Raw genomic sequence first — 18,360 nt, 5'->3', positions numbered from 1 at the left:
CACATTTCTTATTATCAGGTTAGTTTGCCATCCTTTGGAATGTCAAGCTTCTGCTGTGTTAATTTACATTCAACCAACTGAATAAAAAAAATGTCAATTAAAAACTAGACTGTGGCAATGTTTAAACATCGTCCTTGTGGTGCTTATGTGGGCGTATAATCTATCCTTTCTAAACGCAAAATGGATCGAAGGGGCATGTTGAATCGGGTTAAAGGCTGAAACGGCGGGGTCAAGTTACACTCACTCTTGCATCCAAGTCAGGTTGGGTCTCTGCAGGAACTTTTTAATACCTATCCCCGCCCCCGTTTGGAGCATAGAGCACACGCTCTCCAGGGGTGCCGCACAAGTGAGCCTCTCCACACTTTTGCTCCAAACTTTACGCACGGATGTGCTCCTCTGGACCTATTTCACACCGCATTTGGAGGCATTTTCTACTCAAGTGTATTGCCGATTTAAAATAGTCACGCCTGCTCTTTTATACGCCTGCTCTTTTTTTTTTTTTTTTTTCAACTTTTAAACAACATTTACCTGCTGACGCGTCTCATTCCTGCAGACGGATGCGGTAGAACACAAAAAGATGAAGTGTGTCTTGATAACTTGCCTGGTCCTGGTGCTATGCAGCGTGCACAGGCTCCGGGCATCCCCGGGTTTGGAGGAGGGCGACGGGTCGGATGACAGCGCCTCGACCCTGGCCTTTGTGTTCGATGTGACCGGATCCATGTATGACGACCTTAAGCAGGTGATCGATGGCGCCTCGCGGATCCTGGAAAAGACCCTCAACCGAAGGACCAGACCCATCAAAAACTTTGTTCTGGTTCCGTTCCATGATCCAGGTATACTGTCATTTGGATTAAATGCATGTTTTAGTAAATTATTTGTTAGTATCTGTTTGCATAAATAAATATGAAAAATATAAATTACTTTTTTGCATGAATAAATCTGTAAAATACAGCCTACTTCTTTTTATCTAACTTATATGTTTTGGGGTTACATACACAAAACAACAGCAAGTCAAACTGATAGACGCCATAAATTTGGATCACATGGACGGAAAAGTGCAATATTGTGGTTATATGTGGTATTTTACCTTTTAATATAATAACCACATATTTGAAACACCTCAGACAGTGCCAGTAAAAACATCTCCATCATAACAATATGCTATTATCATTTTATTTCAATCGTTCAAATTGTTATAATACTAATACTAATAAATAATGAAATTTGAATAATGTGGTTTTACTCAAAACTGCCACTCACACCGATGCAAATGGCAAAAATAGCTGTTGCATATGTAAGCGATCAAATGTTACTTTCTGTGGGTAATGCTTGACAACAGACCAGTTAAGAATTCAAACTGAACCGATAGTTGGGGCAGGTAAGGCTGTGATTCCCTGTGGAAATGCTGGGGCTTGAAAATAACTAGTCCTCTAATGGGGGAGGGTGTACAGCCCTGATGAGAAGCATATGCTGTCTGCCTGTGTGTAATTACCCCAATCACCCTCCTCAGCCTGCCCCCTCTCCACCATCCTCCAGAAAAAACTCTCAGCCCCTCAGTGCACCCAGCATGAGTTGGTAGTGGTAGGGGGAGAGGGGAAAGTTCAGGTAGTATACCTCCTCACACATTTTGTATTGGCTAATGTGACCTTTCTAAAGATTCAGGATTGTTAAGAAGCTGTGGTAGCTGACAAAGAGGAGTGATTGTGCTGTTCGGCCTTTATGGGTGATCATGAGGAACACCCAATTATTGTTGAGAAAAAAAATCAATGAAATTGGTGAAGTAGCGTTTATAAGGCAGGTGCAAAGAAGCACTACTGTGCGTAACAGTGACTCTGGTTACTGTGGCGAGGAGGCGGCATACGTAAAGTGAAAGGTGACATGGGGAACAGATTTTTTCTCCACATGGATCCTGCGTCGGCTCATCCACCTCACAGCGCTGAATGAGGTGATCACATTGAGCATGATGATGGTGGGTGCTCCAGACACATCACTGACTCCAACTGAATTGATTCGTTCGACTTTCACATCAAACCGTCCTCGAATTGCTTCACATTTCACGTATTGAAAACTGTATCAAATCAAATCTCTTTTGAGGAGCAAGGCCTATACTTGGCTGAGTTTTCAAGGAACCACGTCAAGCACCTTTGGGATCAATAACAACAGCAATTCCTAAAGAGTCAATACGTCGTAGCTGCAAATGAGAAAACAGCTCTACTTTCCCCCGAAAAACTTCACTCCAAAGTGTATTTCTGTTGGGTATGCAGAAACTTGATGGTCTACCTTTTCATCCATACAGACATTGGTCCAGTGTCCATCACCACTGACCCTACAAAGTTCCAGAAGGATCTTCAAGAGCTGTTTGTTCAGGTGGGAACAGAACACATGGAGCGATTATTGCACCATTAATATACCACAATATTATCTCAGGCTTTATGTGACTGTATGTGGACTTTGTTGGAATAGGGTCAATATAAGGCAGTGCAAACAGTAGTTTGATCCCTGAATATTAGAAACTGGGTAACTCAGGAATGTCAATTTCAAGGGAGAATTTTCTGTAATTTGTAATTTGGATAGAAACCAAAATCTGATGGCCGTAGTAGTATAATTTCTACACAGATTCATCAATTGAAATTTGTATTAATTATGCCCTGACTTGAAATTGTATAAAACAAATCTGAATAAGTAATCAGGTCCAGTGGTATTTGAAGAAACACATGATTGTGACTCCAACCTACACAGGGTGGTGGTGACTGCCCTGAGATGAGTGTTGGAGCCATTAAGAAAGCCTTGGAGGTTTCTCTTCCTGGATCCTTCATTTATGTCTTCACCGACGCTCGAGCAAAAGACTACCGCCTGAAAAGAGATGTTCTCCAGCTGGTGCAACTCCGTCAGTCTCAGGTAAACATGAACAACCTTACATGATTGGGGAATGACCAATTCTGTATCGTAACGTTTAGTTCATGTCATCGTTTTATCAACAAGACAAAAAAAAAGATTTAGTGTGCGAGCTTCTGGGCACAGGAAACAAGTTCAGTGAATGTTTTAACCAACAGAAACTGGATGACTTCCAAATTGCTCCTTTTCCACAGCACAATGACAAGGCTGTACCTGCTACTGCGACGTTACATTGCCAAAAGTTAAAACCACTGTTTCTAGTACCAACCAGGTTTCTACCCTGCTAAAAAGCAACATAAATTAAAATGATCTTGTTGTGTTTTCTTGCTGGTGACACTTGCAAGACCAGCATCAAAAGAAATTTTGTACTGTACAGGTACGGGGGTATACAGTCACCGAATCAATGTTTAAACCCAAATCAAATAAAAAAGTCCACATCAACTGAAGTACCACTGCGTGTATATGTCCTGAAAAGGACAACTTGTAATACAATGGCATGAGAAAGACTTGAATTCCAATGAAGAAAACTGTATTAAAGTCTGCATGACAAAAGGTGTCAGCATCACTATGGAGGCAAATGAAGAAAGGTGTCAAAAAGTCATCGCGGGACAAAAGTAACTCATCTCTTTTGTCTTGTTGCCAGGTGGTTTTTGTGCTGACTGGGGATTGTGGTGATCGCTCTCAGCCTGGCTACAAGGCCTATGAGGAGATTGCAGCCATGTCCTCAGGCCAGATCTTTCACCTGGACAAGCAGCAGGTCAATGAGGTGAGAACATGACAAAGTAGGCTTCAATGTCAGTCCATTTCCAGAATGAATGTCTAATCGGATAGTCAACCTTAATGCGCCTTACTAGAGACAGGAGCAGAATTTAGGGGCGCTTTTCCCCTAATCAGTCAAGCATACAGAACATTGCAATTAGTAATTTAACAAAACAGCACTCCTTAATAATAATTGGTAAAATGAGCTTGAAGACCCACAACACATTTTAAATGCTACTTGCAAAAAACACTTTCACTTTTTTCACCCTGTACATTGTACCTCTAAACACACATACAATTAGGACTCATAATTTACAATTGTCATTAAATAATTAACAAGACACACAAGACACCTCCTAGGCAGATGTAAAAGAAAACCGTCTTTCCTCAACTAGACACACATCCTGCCTGTCGACACAGCGCACGGCTGGGCACTGCTGAACCGGAGCCAAAAGCTCTGTGTTCTGCTGGCCTACTGAACCCGTGAACTCAAACACATCTGTGTTGGGTAGGGTGGATGTTGGTGGTGTTGGGACGTAGGTCTGCTTTCTGTCAAGTTATGCATGCTTGTATGCAAACATGCAGGCCTGTGTGGGACAACTTCATTCTCACTCAATAACCCTGCCAAAAGAGAAGTTCCTGTATGTCAGATTGATTTGTTCTGTTCTGTTTTCTGTGTATTTTAACGTATAGGAGACTAAATTCACTACACACCTCAACCCCACGTAGCTTTTGCTAGAATTAACATCTTGACATGCTTTAATTCCATGTAAACACTTGAGATTTCAAGCCCCCTTGTTAACCGGTCTTGGGTCACATGCATTTAGCCAATTAGTACAAATTGTTTAAGCCTCTCACCCGAGTTATGGTAGCACTAACCTCAATACCCTGAACAGCCTTTTAATAAAGTGTGGCCAAATAAAATATTCTGTATGGAGTCTCAGTCTATGGTCTCCATGGAAGGAGAGTGTAGAGCAAACAATCTTATATTACTCCCTAATCCCAGGATATGATCTGTCACGGTTTATCCAACAGCTGTCCGATGGGGTTTGTGTTGGCTCTTCTTACAACAGCTCATTGTCAGCGCTGCCTTTTACATTCTTTACGGTACTGTAATTTGACTGGTCATCAATAATAACTTGCATAACATAACCCGTTAAAGTGCAGTACAGCTCGAATCACATTGTGGAACACTTCAAAGTGATAAAATTATCAGTGGTAGCCTTGAGCATTATTGATGTGAAATAAAGACAGTGGCCTTAAATCACAACGTAACAAAGATTTTTTTTTTTTGTGCATGATCGAGCCAGTTGTATGTTTTATTTTTTACTCTGTTCTACGGATACACTTTGCGTGTTTAAAAGGTGAATACAATCCCCCTCATGCTTTTCTCATTAGGTTGATGCAGAGGAATTCAAGCATCTCTATTGCTTGTTTGCCATAAAATGAAACCAAGATGATATTTATCCTCAGGTCATCTTTTTGAATGTGTAAAACAAAGACTGCCTCACTGGAAAAGCAGGTGGACTCACATAAATGGTCTTGGCAGGTATTTTGCAGCTCAATTAGTAGTCTGGAGTGGTCCATCTGGGACTGATTCGCTCTAATAATCTTGATTTAAGTGGGGCAGCTTCTTGCAAATTCTCCCGAGTGTGATTTGTAGGCCGTTACAAATACAAAATTGACCCTTGCCCGACAAGAGGTCTGCAGTCAAGCTGTTGTGGTCGAACACCTGCGGCGCCAATTGTACTCTTGACATTTTTCAAGGTCGGGTAATATACCTGTACAATGAAGTCCCGGCAGTTAGTTTAACCCATCTGTCATGCTTCTATGAATAGCATATGGAGTCTTTGCAAGACCCCTGCAAACTTGTTCAACTGAGACACCTTGTATGATGTTTCAAAGCGCTTTTGATCCTTTGCATCCCCACAAGCTGCAACAGGGCGTAAGTGCACAGCTCAGCACGCCTTAGTTGAGCACTGTTGCATGGACGGTCACACTCCCTCCACTTGTTTTTATCCGTGATGTGAGGGCAGCTTAATGTACACTTGTGCTCTATTGTGGAGGCAATAGACACCATTCAGGGCCAGATGTAGGTCATCTCTTAGCAGTTTCCTGCTCTGCAGGTGATGACTGCACATATGGCAGACATTACAGCTGTTGTAAAACATCGAGAGGAACCAGCTGCTGTCAGCAATAGATAGACCTCATAGACATAATCGTGTAGGCCTGATGATTATGGTATCAAAGATTTCCTTTTTTTCCAATTTCTTTTTAGGTTTTATAAATGTCTAAAAATGTGTTGTGGTTGGCTCCTTGTCAAAGGGCCCACTGCATTTCTTTCCTTACAGATGCAGAATAACCACAATGCCTCACTATGCATGGTCATAACAAATACTGCACAGCAGTTGCTGGTTAAGCCTTTGGAAGGTGAAGGACAGTGGGTCCATTGTGGCAATGAGACTGTGAAATGTCATCATTATTAATATCATTTTATTGCTGCTCCTGTTTTCATGTGTCATAAAATTAAAGGAAACTGTAGTTAAATTGTAATTCTATAGTCTAAGATGTTTTTCTGGGGGACAACAAACGGCTGGTTTTGCAATTGAATGTAATCGAGCCATCGCACACCATTTTAGACCTCTTTGAGCCAATTTGGAACAAATTAAAAATAACATGTTCGGCAGACAAATGGGAAATGCCTGTCTAGTAGCGATTGAGTAAAAACGGTTGGTTTTGTGAAACACTTAAACGACTGCTTTCTATGCTGAAGTACGAACGTCATGATTCATAAAAGTTGTGATGAAGGATACATTCTGCCGGGAATACAAACTTGAAAATGTTTAGATTAGCACTTTGACAGTTGAGTTCTTTAAAGAAAACATCTGAGGAATACAATTGTGATGATGAAGAAGAAAATTCCAAAGACAGAAAGCAGACCGCTGCTTGGGCAGGGAACAGACTCTCTGGGAAAGGTCATGGTCACGTCCTTCCTCGTTTTATCCTCTAGAGAGGGGACTCTTTCCAGATAAAGTTTGACAGACCCCAGTTTCATCAAATGCGCCAGTTTAAAATGTCGTCTTTTTACTGAGTTTTTCTATGCTTGCCAGGTATTGATGTGGGTCGAGGAGACTATTCAGGCCATGAAGGTCCATCTACTGTCCTCAAACCATGACAGTGCCCAGGAGAACCTTTGGGAAGTGCCCTTTGACCCCAGCCTCCGCGAGGTCACTGTGTCACTCAGTGGGCCTGCTCCACAAATTGAGCTCAAAGATCCCCTTGGTATATAACATAACAGTTCTACCTAAACAGTGCGGAGTGTGTGGGCAAGCATTGAAGAGCTAACATTTAAGTTTCTATTCCATCCAGGCCACGTAGTAGGTCCTGAGCAGGGTCTGAAAGAGCTTCTGAACATTCCTAACTCTGCTCGTGTTGTCAACCTGAAGTTTCCCAGGCCCGGAGCATGGAACTTGAAGGTACCACTCTTGGAATCTTTTATTATTGTTGTGTTTTGTCTTATGATAACAGGCTCATTCTTTTGCTTTTATCCTAAAGGTTAGCTGCAGTGGCCGTCATACCCTGAGGGTCACAGGAGTCAGCAATCTAGACTTCCGGGCTGGCTTTTCAAGTTTACCTGTTAAAGAGTTTAACCACACTAGGGAGAGGCCAATCAAAGGTGCTGCTGATGTTTCTGTTAGCTATTCGTCTGCCTAAAAGCACTCAGGGAAATGACTCTTTGATGGATTTGTGTACTTTTCAGGACTGCCAGCATATGTTTTGCTGAAATGCACAGGCCTGAAGCCTCCAGGTCATCTGAGTCACGTAGAACTAATGTCTGGCTCAGGACGTTCCCTGCGCACCATTCAGGTGCCTCTGCCCTCTGACCTTGGCCAACAAGGGCTGTGGAGTGTCCCAGAGATACGCACTCCTTCCCAGAGTTTCTTCATCAAGGCAACGGGCAGAGACGAGGAGGGCTATCGCTTCCAGCGACTGTCCAGTGTCTCGTACACCAACATAGTTCCAGGTGAGACCCGAGCTCCGTTCAGACATGTCTTCTTAGTTATGCTGTTAAAGTTCTCACACCTCATCAATATCTTTTGTGGCCTTTAACCTTTATTTCCTCCTTTGTGTAGCTCCCCCAGCTGTGAACATGCCTGATGTGGTGAACGGTATCTACATGCACCCTGCTACGATTCGCTGTTCTGTGGAGAGCGACATACCTTACAGGCTAAGATTTACCAGAAGTGGAAGGGCACTTGGGGCGGAGAAGTTCTTCCAGTAACATTTCTTTTATAACTTCTGAGAATTTGTTAAATTTTCAATTCCAAACTTTCTGCACTTCTAATAATATAATTTTCTCAATCACACATATTCTTGGCAGTGAGCATGCTTGGAATTGCTTAGTGTTATTGGCTCATATGCCACAAAGATCGAGATCAAAGACTGTATACTCACTTGTCTTGATCAATTAATAATATGTCCATGCACATCAAGCTCAATGCTCTGCTTTGAGTTACCCGAGATTTACTTGTGGTAAAAATTCCAGTGTGTTCTTGAGATTCGAACTGAATGTGACGTGAAATAAGATCTGGTTGCTCCTGTCATGTTCAGTCACTGAACCAAGCTTGTCTTTGTACCAGGAAATCTGCCACTGCATCATGGGAGATTGACCATGCTTCAGCCGAGGATGAGGGCTTCTATGAGTGCATAGCACAGAGTGGTGCAGGTCAAGGACATGCCTTAACCCAGCTGACTGTTAGAGGTACTGCACGACGCTAAGTACACAAAAGATCTTTCTACAGTCAGTTCAGTTGGGCCAACCGTGGTTTGTAACTTTAAACTGTGGTTGGGCTAACATTCATACGATTTACAGGCAAATCACTGACGCACATAGTGTAACATAGTTTGATCATTTAATTAAAGAAGAACTATGTGATATGATGCACTGTTAAACAGTGATGCTTGGAAGTTGACATTTGGCGGGGAGTAGTATTTCAAACACAACTTTTTAGTTACAGTCCAATGTGGTTGACTGACTTTATTTGGCTTTAAACTCATGCTGTGGTTAAACCTTGTGACTGTCTGTCATGATGAACTTACTGTAAGTTAACAAGCAGCTGCATGAAGACTGTGGCGGAACAAGACAAAAATTTGAGTTGTCTATAAAAAAAGAATCGTCTTTACTTTTTTCTACAGCCTGTCAGCTAAGATATTTTCATTTCATTTTTTGTTTCTAAGTTTTACCAACAGTATAAAAGCCTGCACAATATGGATCTTACCATGTCTTATAAGATATAATGGTTTTGAAAAAATGTCACCCGTTGCTGAGTGTATCATGAAGCTTGTCACCGCCTCTGTATTACTATTATTATTATTCCTATTAAAACCTGATGTAATAGAGAAAACAGGGTCAATTCAAAATTAGTGCAAAAAAACCCTACAAATGTTATAAATACAAAATGACCAGTGTAATGATTGACTTGCCTTCAATTTAAGTGGATTGGTAGTGAGATGTCAGTCAGTAATGCTGAAGCGGTTTCTGAGACTTTGCAAAATGAGAGTTCAATTTAAGAATCTATCTACAATTCCTCTGTTATTGTGCACTTATGGTGAAGCTTTTAAATTTTGATCTTGTCTCTTACAAAACAGAACCTGCTCCTGTACTCATGCCAGCAGTCAATGTGACTTCCTTAGTGGGAAGTGTGGCTGTGTTGACCTGTAAGGTAGAGGGCTCCATGCGCTACAACCTGACCTGGATCCGAGCAGGTCGCGCCATCCGAGCTCGTTCGGGGAGGGTGAGGCTACTGTCCAACTCGTCCCTTCAGATTAGCAGCGTGAAGATTCAGGATGCTGGGGATTACCACTGTGTGGCCTCAAATGCCCACGGAGACAACAGAATCACTGTATGGCTCTTCGTCCCAGGTACGGCACGAACACACTCCAGTAGGCATCTGTTTAACTACTTAACACACTGGGCCTCCTGGTTCCTGTCGGGACACTGTCATCTGGTTTCCATTACAGCGTGAGCCATCCTACAGTTGGGTTTAGCCTCAACCTTGTCAGAAAATGTTTCTCATGATGCATGTTAAAATTTGTGTTTTCTATTGTAGCATGACCTCTGACTCTCCTGATGAATTTCACAAACAGTAGTTTCATTGCTGGGTTGAAATCTTTACTGATGTTTAGTTTGAATAATAAATGACATAATGTCAACAAGGTCCCAAGTAACTGTCAGCTTTCTTTGGATCACTGGACTGCAGAGGCACCTTCTGTGGTACTTCACCCCCAGAGCCAGGTCTTTTCCCGAGGGGATGAAATCCGCCTCGTCTGCTCAGCATCCGGCTCTCCCCCTCCTCTGCTCTTTTGGAGTCATGGAAACACGTTCCTTGCTAATCGGCCGAGGTAAGAGGACTCTCAACCCACTCAACACCTCCGGCACAAAGGACTCATTACATTCCACTCTAGCTACAACAGAAATTGCCACATCCTGTTTGAATCATTGTTCTGGTATAAAGATTGTTTTGCCAAATGCTGTTTATGTGCTTATTGAGGCAAAAATAAATTACTTGATACACAAGAGAAACAAAAATTCTTTGCACTAATGTTTGTTTTTTAGTACATCTGCACATGTAATCAGTGCAAGACTGCTGTGTGAATTCTTCCAATTACCTGATGCAGGTTGAGTCTACACGAGCGAGGAGTTGTGACCATAACAGGGGCTGTCCCAGAGGATGCTGGGAATTACACATGTCTGGCAAGCAACGTGGCTGGGACTGCCTCACAGTCTGTCTTTCTTACTTATGCAGGTATCTAATTATATCTTCCGTCTGTTACTAAGAATAATTTCCTCACTGTGTTTTCGATTCTAAGAATTATTTTAATAATGCTTCTCAAGCAGATTATTTTGGCATTGTCTCACATAAAATGATACTTTCCTTGTTTTACCTGCATTTATTGTGTTAAATTTTGAATTTCACTCATGGCTATCAGTTAGATTGCATAGATATTTTGGTCCTCTCACCTCATGTGACTGTGTTGACATCGATATTCATTGCATTGAGCTTGGACTTGGTATTCATCGTTTTACAACAGTGTAGATTGCAGAACTTTGGGACTTTTGATTATTGGCCGGCTGTTTATCTGCTTTTTTGTTTTTTATGTGTTGCTCAATAAGGAATCTATTTCAAATTGTGTTGACTTCAGGGAGATATTTATTTAAATGATCAGTTTATCACTTTATCAGTGATGTAGCTGACCTTGGGAACGGCCTGTACTTTTTGTTTTTGTTTCAAAATAGAAAAAGGATGAATGAAAGTTTAACATTTACAACAGAATAACATTTATTTTTATTTTAGGAAAATATATTTCCTTAATTTAAAACAGATACTTCTACCATTGTTGGTGAACAGGGCTCTCTTATGATACGCACAATAATTGAATAATGAAGCAAGCTTACAGTAACATTTCTGCAATGTTCAGTTGTCTGCAAGTTTATGAAGGTTAACAATCTGATTTGAGATTGGACGAGGGAGTCAAGGGGTTGGGAGAACCAAAGCAGAGCCAGAGGTAGAGAGAAGTACTTTGGACACATGTGGGCTGATAAAGCGGGCGGGGGGAAAACTCCATACGCACGGTGTGTGGTTTGTGACCAAGTGCTGCTCCGCTAAAAAACAAGAAACAAAACAGCAAATCTGAATCTTGCTCTTTTCCTTCAGAGGTGCCTATCATAACAGTGGTGCAGCAGGTCCTACTTGTAGCTGTTGGGGATGATGTTACTCTGGAGTGTCAGGCCAGTGGAACGCCGCCTCCTCTTGTCCATTGGTTTAAAGGTAACACACAGTATAACCCGCTTTAATACATCGAAATGCCAAAGACAAATTGGAGCTCAATTTCATTGTGTATTTCCAGGGAAACTTGAGGTGGGCTCTGCCCCCTTTGTTCAGCAAGATGTCCACCGTGGGACCCTGCACATTGGAGGAGTACAGGAGGTAGATGCTGGTCAATACAGCTGTGTGGCCAGCAGTCCTGCTGGGACCTCATCTGGCACAGTCACTCTGCAGGTTGGAGGTAAGACCAGATTGTCAAGTCAATTACAAGGAAATGGATCTCTTACCACTTATCGCACCACAGTGGGACCTTTGTTCTCTGAGGCACCGGTTGACATGGCCGCTAATGTAGGGGAAAACATCACCCTTCCCTGTGTGGCTCGAGGTTTCCCGCAACCAACTGTGTCTTGGTACACTCAAGATGGCAGACACATTCTCCCAAGGACAGACAATCACAGCAGAAAAAGGCAGCTAGAGAATGGATTCCTTCTGATTGAGAGTGAGTTACCCATGATGCATTGACCCGATCCTGAGCTTTGGTCTGCATCATTAAAAGAACTTGACGATTCCCTTGAACTGGCCTGTCAAAGATTGTACAAGCTATTCGTCAGCAAACAAAACAAAATATCATTGACAGTACAATAATACTTGTCAATGGCATGTCATGACTATTTTTTATTAACCTCCATTTATTTAAGGTGTTTAAGTTGAGCTGAATAACATGTTCATCTCCCAGCAAGACTGAGTGGGACGTGTTTGTCACCAAGCTGACAGCACAGCCAAACCATCAATCCTGTTCGTTTCTATTTTTAACTCCTAATTACAGCCCAGTAAGATAAGATAAGATCACTTGTTATTGACGTGCTGACATAATTTATATTGTTTCTGCTTGTGATGCTGAGGATGCTCCGTTGCTAGGTTTGAAGCATCTTTCATGTTCAAATTTACGACAGGTATCTGGCTGGATGACGAAGGGCTCTACACCTGTGAAGCCAAAAACCAGTTTGGTACCGTTAAAGCTGAGGCCAGAGTCAGTGTCACTGGACTGGGTAGGCGTCTTTTGTTTGTGACTGAGCAATTGCTTCTGACTGTATACTTGCAAAGTGCAAACGCTTGAACTCATTTCCATTCAACAATTACAATTGCAGAGCCCCCAGTCTTGGCTCAAGGTGCCCCCGTCATTACCACTGGCATCGGGCAGTCCCTGAGTATCCCATGTATGCTGCTGGATGGAATCCCACTCCCAGAGAGACAGTGGTCACGAAATGGGAAACATGTAAAATCTAATTGTGAAAAGATGATTAGTGTACAGTACCGTGAGTCTTCATTGTGTGACATCTGTTTTTGTTACTCCACCAAGGTTCAATTGAACGGGAGAATGTTTGTGAGGAGTGATGGTAGTTTGTACATTGAAAGAGCTGTCCCAGAGGATTCTGGCACATATGTTTGCACAGCAGTGAACGTAGCAGGCTCAATGAACATCACAGTGAGCTTGGAAGTCCATGGTAAGTCGTCTTCCGCTTTCACACTCTCTTCTTGCACTTGAGAAGATTTGAAGGAAAGTCATTACAGAAACAACTGTAATTCAGGGAACTGACCACCTGCTGCCGGCATTGTGAGAGGCTTCAATTTGCTACATGCTTTGAGCAGTGGGGTCATTTTGCTCATAAGAGGATAATGACAGACAAGACAGATTATGGTTCATCAGTTTGTAATGAATAAATGCCTGGAGTGCCGACAGAGTTTGCCTTCTAAGGCCGGCGAGATTTGTGAGGCCCAAGCAAATAGTCAGCTGTGCTTTGTGACCTACTTTCTTTTTCTTCTTCACAGTGCCCCCAGAGATCAACGGCGGGCCCTACCGCTACATAGCCAACGAGGGTCGAGCCATCACATTATCATGTGAGACCAGTGGGGTTCCTAAGCCGGTTGTGGTCTGGTCCAAGGTGGGAGTTTGATGTTTTCTGTTATTCTGGTGGCATGTATTCCTGACTTCACACGTCCCTTGCTAGCCTTTCTGATAAAAATAAAACATCATAGTGCCTCAAGATAGGAATTCAGCACCGGGCTGCTGACTTTCTACTGACAATATATTTAACCAAAGCGCTCAATTAAACGTAATTGGTAACGTCAGCTCAAGGAGTCACCCATAGTATTTGTTAGTAATGTATTTTTGCAGCATTTTGCAGAGAGTTATTCAATCTTGTTCTGTGAGAACATTGACTGTATTTTGTTAATTGCTTGACCATGTTGCACTGCATGAACTTTGAAGTAAGCTGCTCTTTGCCATTCAATGAATTATTCACAAACTCCCTACAGTTGACTGGGGATTTGTCCAGGGCTTCTGCCTTTTGCCTTAAGTCTGCTAGAGTTCATCCAGCCACTAGCCTTGAACAGGATAAGCCATATAGAAAAGGATGGAACAAATGGATGACATATTCCCAACATATCAAATAGCAATTTATTGCTGTAGGTTTCCTTCTTTCATTGCCAAGTTCTAGTTCCTATGACATTCTTTAACTACGTTCGACTAAATCTTATCAATTGTATTTTATTATTTAAGTGTTTTGATCACTGTGGCGTGTGTGGCTATCTCATTTGCCTCACAGTCAAAGTTTCTGAGTCTGAAACCCGTCTTGGACCCTTTTGAATGGAGTATACACGTTTTCCCTGAGTTGAAATTCAACCCAGAATGAGATTCAACGCTTTGACCGTGAGGCAGACATACTACCACTTGTTCAACCATGCTGCACACACATGTTGATACAATATAATTTAACATCTGCGCACACGTGTTGGTACAATATAATTGTTTGTTACAATGCACAGTCAAGTATTCCCATAATATCGACTCTCACAATTCTCGTGTGAAATCCTAATCAAGAAAACATTTGTTTATGCTGCTCTTGGAAATGACTTTTATGGTTCTCTTTGCACCCATGTCTGCAATGCGTTCAGCCCAATGCTTTTTGGTTACAACTGTTATTATTTTATTACAAACAGCTTTCAAGTGTGTTCAACATAAAGGCTGTGTTAAACTATAAATGTCACATCAGGGATTTGAGCCAGATTTTTTCTTGTTCTTTCCTAAACAATTTTTTCAGGGCACTACTCAGTAAAATATATGACAGTGTCTCAGTTTGTCATGTGTGGAGGAGAGCCATAGTGGTTTTAACACTTGCTGTTTGTTTCTTCAGGGAAGGCAACCTCTGCCTCGTGACAGCTCCTCGCTTCAAGCTGACCCCAATGGATACCTCCACATCCCTCACCCCACCACTGACGATGCAGGAATCTACATCTGTACCGCCACTAGTTCTGTGGGTTACGCTAGTCGAGAAATCCAGCTCAGTGTCAACAGTAAGGCAAATAAACCCCGACACAGCAGTTTCCCCGAAGTATCACTCATACTTGTTTCCCTTTCTCTAGCAATACCCAAGATAATGGGTGTGAGTGACCATGACAACATAGTAAAAGTGGCTGCAGAGGTGGGAACAGAGGTAATTCTACCTTGTGAGGCCCAAGGGAGTCCGACACCACTGGTCACGTGGAACAGAAATGGGCAACCCATCCCCCCTGTCACAGCAGGGTAAGTGGAAGGCTTTTTACATCACTGTGGCAACAATGTCATGCGTGGTGAAAGATAAAGGTGCTCACCGTGCCTTACGTCTGATCTACGCCTTGGAGCCTGTCTGTGTGTCGTCTTGACTTGCTAGCTAAATTGAGGTGGAACATCTGGTCCTGTGTGGCTCACAGTCATGTGTGGCCAGACCAGCGGGCCAACTCAATTCACAGATATAGGACAGAACCTCCTACTAAATGGGCCAAGAGGAAGATGACGAAGGAGCCGAAAGCTGCAGTGGTGACAAATGCAGAGTGGCTTCTCTGAAGAAAGGAAATGTGGGTGGTAGTGTGGGGGATGCCGGGAAGAGGGGAAGAAAACTAACTGACAAAAAGGAGATACAAGCCCTGTCTGCCTGAAGATGGGAATCCCTGGGGTGCGTTAGCAGTAAAACATGCTGACTCTTTACTAGTTCTGTCTGATGAGTATAACATGTCTGTGTGAACAACCCCCACACGGGCCCATGCTCTGCAAACAGAGCCACTTCAGACATGTGCAGGCTGTACAGTACAAAAGAAACGAGCAGGGTGCTGATTGTTGCGTCGTGTCAATTAGTGGGTTCTGTAGATTTCCATCCATCCAATGTGAATGGTGAAGACACAACTCTTGCGGTCTGGTGTTTCAAGACCTGATGCTTCACAAGTTTATCTTTGTATCAGACAATGTACACTAATGTGGGCACTGATGGCTGGGCGAGAGCGAATAGGCAGTCTTATCCTGTGTGCTTAAGCTTGCGTAACCCCGAAAAGCAACATTTTGCACAAAGCACCGTCACTTGGCGCCTCAAATGTCACTGCTTTTCATCACGCACTTGGAGGACTTGGGTTAACTGTGATAAGCCACAGCATGGAGTCACAAGCCATTTTTGCTTTCCACTGAAATAAACACTTTATTGTTGTAATTCAGTTGCCTAGCAAAAACACTTATCTACCATGACTGGGAGAGGTCTGTTTACATTTGTGTGTATTTTGCATTTATACAACTCTACTTTGATGCTGTTCAGATGAAGACAAACGCTTTTCAAGTTACTAAGCAGCATTTCACTCCCTTGAAACATTAAACAGCTGGGCATGTTTTAGCCACGAAGCATACTTTATGTTCGTCTCTTGACAGGCGAACTAATGGCTACATTGGCACCAGTTTTTCTTGAGCAGATGTCCCAGTGATGTACGTCTAGCACCACGGTCAGGCCTTTCTTTAACTCAAATCACCCATGAGGCCATCATGAAGAGTGATATACTTAACACACAGTAATATTCTATTGACGTTGGCATGTCTGTGACCTTTCCCAGGGTGACTTCATCAACTTAAACTCTGGCTACCCTTTTACGCCGTAATTACCTTGCACAATGGTAACAACTCAGGGGAGATCACTCGGCCCTGGAGGAAGTCTGCATTCCACTGAGTGCTTTCTTTTTTTAGATCTTACATTTATCATTCAGGGCGGCACACAGTCACCATTCAGACTCTCACTGGTTTTCTCAGGGCTACAAACAATGAAAAAAAATCTTTTCATCAGTTCACGAATTATTTCTAATCCATTTTCTACGAATTTTGGGTCGCCTTAGGACACAGGTGTCAAACTCAAGGCCCACGAGCCAGATACGGCCCACCACATCATTTTATGTGGCCCGCGAAGACAAATTGTGCATCAAATTTGTATGTCATTACTAGAATTGCAAATTGTCTTCACTTTTAATAATATATATATTTTTTAAAATATTTGACCAGTTTTTGCTCGTCTGATTTGAAAACGAGTTATTTGTCAGTTTGTTTTTTAGCTTTTACTGTATATAATATGAGGTGCTCATACATTTATTTGGGTTGACAGTCATAATGGCCCTCCGAAAGAAGCTATGACTACAATGCAGCCCGCAAAAATAATCACTTGATATATTTTAGGGTAACAAATGTACTTGGGAAAAAAAGTGTCATTCAAGGAAAAATATTCGTTTTAAACAGGAAAATGTCTTATTAGTCTTACACATGTCTTGCAAAAATAGGAGAATTTGAGGATTTTATTTCTTTCAATTAGAAAAATGTCTGTTTTATAAATGCAGATCTTCATTGAGTCATTACTTGTTTTTTGTGTCATTTCTTTGCGCCCCCCAACATTCCCCAGGTTCACCGTTTTGCCCTCTGGCTCGCTGAAGATAACTGATGTACGCCTCATTGATAGCAAACTGTACACTTGTACTGCTGAGAATCCAGCCGGCAATGTGTCCTTAAGTTACAATTTACGCATCCAAGGTAACTTTGTAGGGCTTTAGTAAGAAGTTTGAAATATTTTGTTGAGAACACTTTCATGCTGATAGAATTCATAATTAAACATCACTTCTCTCTAGACTGGTAAAATTATCATAAGATATGATAAGATGTATGTTTAAGGTTGCTCTTTTGTCCTCAGCCAAGCCCAGGATTCAGCCTGCACCCCCTCTACTGAAAGCTCTGGTGGGACAAACAGTCACGCTCCCATGTGTGGTCCAGGGGGAGCCAAGCCCAGAGGTCAATTGGTTTCACAATGGACTTCCTGTTGGGATCAAGGAGACATCACCTCTTAGGATCCAGCAGGTCAGCCAAGCTGACAAAGGAACTTACCAGTGCGTGGCTCGTAACAGCGCTGGACAGGAGACTTTGGAGATCATGCTGGAAATTCTTGGTGAATTCCTGAAACTTAATATGACCCTTTTATGGCTTGAGTTAAAAAAAATCATTTTCGCCTCCATTAACTCATAGTATATATTTAAAAAGTGTAATGAAGTTAAAAGTGTTGAGTGCCACATTTTCCAACCTCAAAATATGTCCCAGATCACATTTTATTGGGCCACCAAGAGAGTCGAATGTTGCAAGTCATTTTTTTGCCCATGAAGCTGAAACCTAACATATTTGAAAACCAATTTTGATTCATGTTTGTTCCAATGAATATGCGGCTAGTTCGGATGAATATACTATGTTCTGTAATTGATGATTCATTAGATGTTTGGGTTCTGGAGAGAAACCAAATGTGTGATTTGAAACCTTGGTATACCGTGATACCATTTTGGTTTTGCAACCCTTTCTCAGTCTTTTGATTCTGTATGTAACCAATTTTTTATCCCCACAGAGGCCCCATCTTTTGCCGAACCAGGAGATTCCATCATGGAGAAAATAAGTAACAGCAAGGTCGTCATCCCTTGCCCCGCTGAAGGTAAAAATAAAATGAATGAAAATTCTCCTCTCACAAACTCACAGGGTTGGGAGGGTCATTTTAAAAATGGACTGTTA

The 18,360-nt window shown here is 42.2% G+C and overlaps 1 protein-coding gene across 2 annotated transcripts in view; it reads left to right on the top strand.

The window, feature by feature from the left end:
• Positions 1-346: 346 nt before the first annotated feature.
• Positions 347-18,360, top strand: part of hmcn2 (hemicentin 2) — a 39,663-nt gene continuing 21,649 nt past the window's right edge. For both annotated transcript variants that reach the window (XM_088375783.1, XM_088375782.1), the window contains exons 1-25: positions 347-833; positions 2,297-2,367; positions 2,740-2,898; positions 3,539-3,661; positions 6,765-6,936; positions 7,024-7,130; positions 7,210-7,330; positions 7,415-7,678; positions 7,788-7,932; positions 8,295-8,416; positions 9,304-9,576; positions 9,915-10,056; positions 10,333-10,460; positions 11,370-11,483; positions 11,563-11,721; positions 11,785-11,979; positions 12,434-12,529; positions 12,629-12,756; positions 12,841-12,985; positions 13,311-13,423; positions 14,675-14,834; positions 14,904-15,063; positions 17,219-17,346; positions 17,504-17,755; positions 18,200-18,283. In XM_088375783.1, the coding sequence (XP_088231909.1) occupies positions 578-833; positions 2,297-2,367; positions 2,740-2,898; positions 3,539-3,661; positions 6,765-6,936; positions 7,024-7,130; positions 7,210-7,330; positions 7,415-7,678; positions 7,788-7,932; positions 8,295-8,416; positions 9,304-9,576; positions 9,915-10,056; positions 10,333-10,460; positions 11,370-11,483; positions 11,563-11,721; positions 11,785-11,979; positions 12,434-12,529; positions 12,629-12,756; positions 12,841-12,985; positions 13,311-13,423; positions 14,675-14,834; positions 14,904-15,063; positions 17,219-17,346; positions 17,504-17,755; positions 18,200-18,283 (3,817 nt within the window). In that variant the 5' untranslated portion in view covers positions 347-577. The remainder of the gene's footprint in view (positions 834-2,296; positions 2,368-2,739; positions 2,899-3,538; positions 3,662-6,764; positions 6,937-7,023; positions 7,131-7,209; positions 7,331-7,414; positions 7,679-7,787; positions 7,933-8,294; positions 8,417-9,303; positions 9,577-9,914; positions 10,057-10,332; positions 10,461-11,369; positions 11,484-11,562; positions 11,722-11,784; positions 11,980-12,433; positions 12,530-12,628; positions 12,757-12,840; positions 12,986-13,310; positions 13,424-14,674; positions 14,835-14,903; positions 15,064-17,218; positions 17,347-17,503; positions 17,756-18,199; positions 18,284-18,360) is intronic.

Source organism: Syngnathus floridae, chromosome 5 (assembly GCF_059516105.1).
Source record: "Syngnathus floridae isolate MCC-2025c chromosome 5, RoL_Sflo_1.0, whole genome shotgun sequence".
Lineage (NCBI taxonomy): Eukaryota > Metazoa > Chordata > Actinopteri > Syngnathiformes > Syngnathidae > Syngnathus > Syngnathus floridae.
This window is presented reverse-complemented; position numbering and strand designations above follow the sequence as displayed.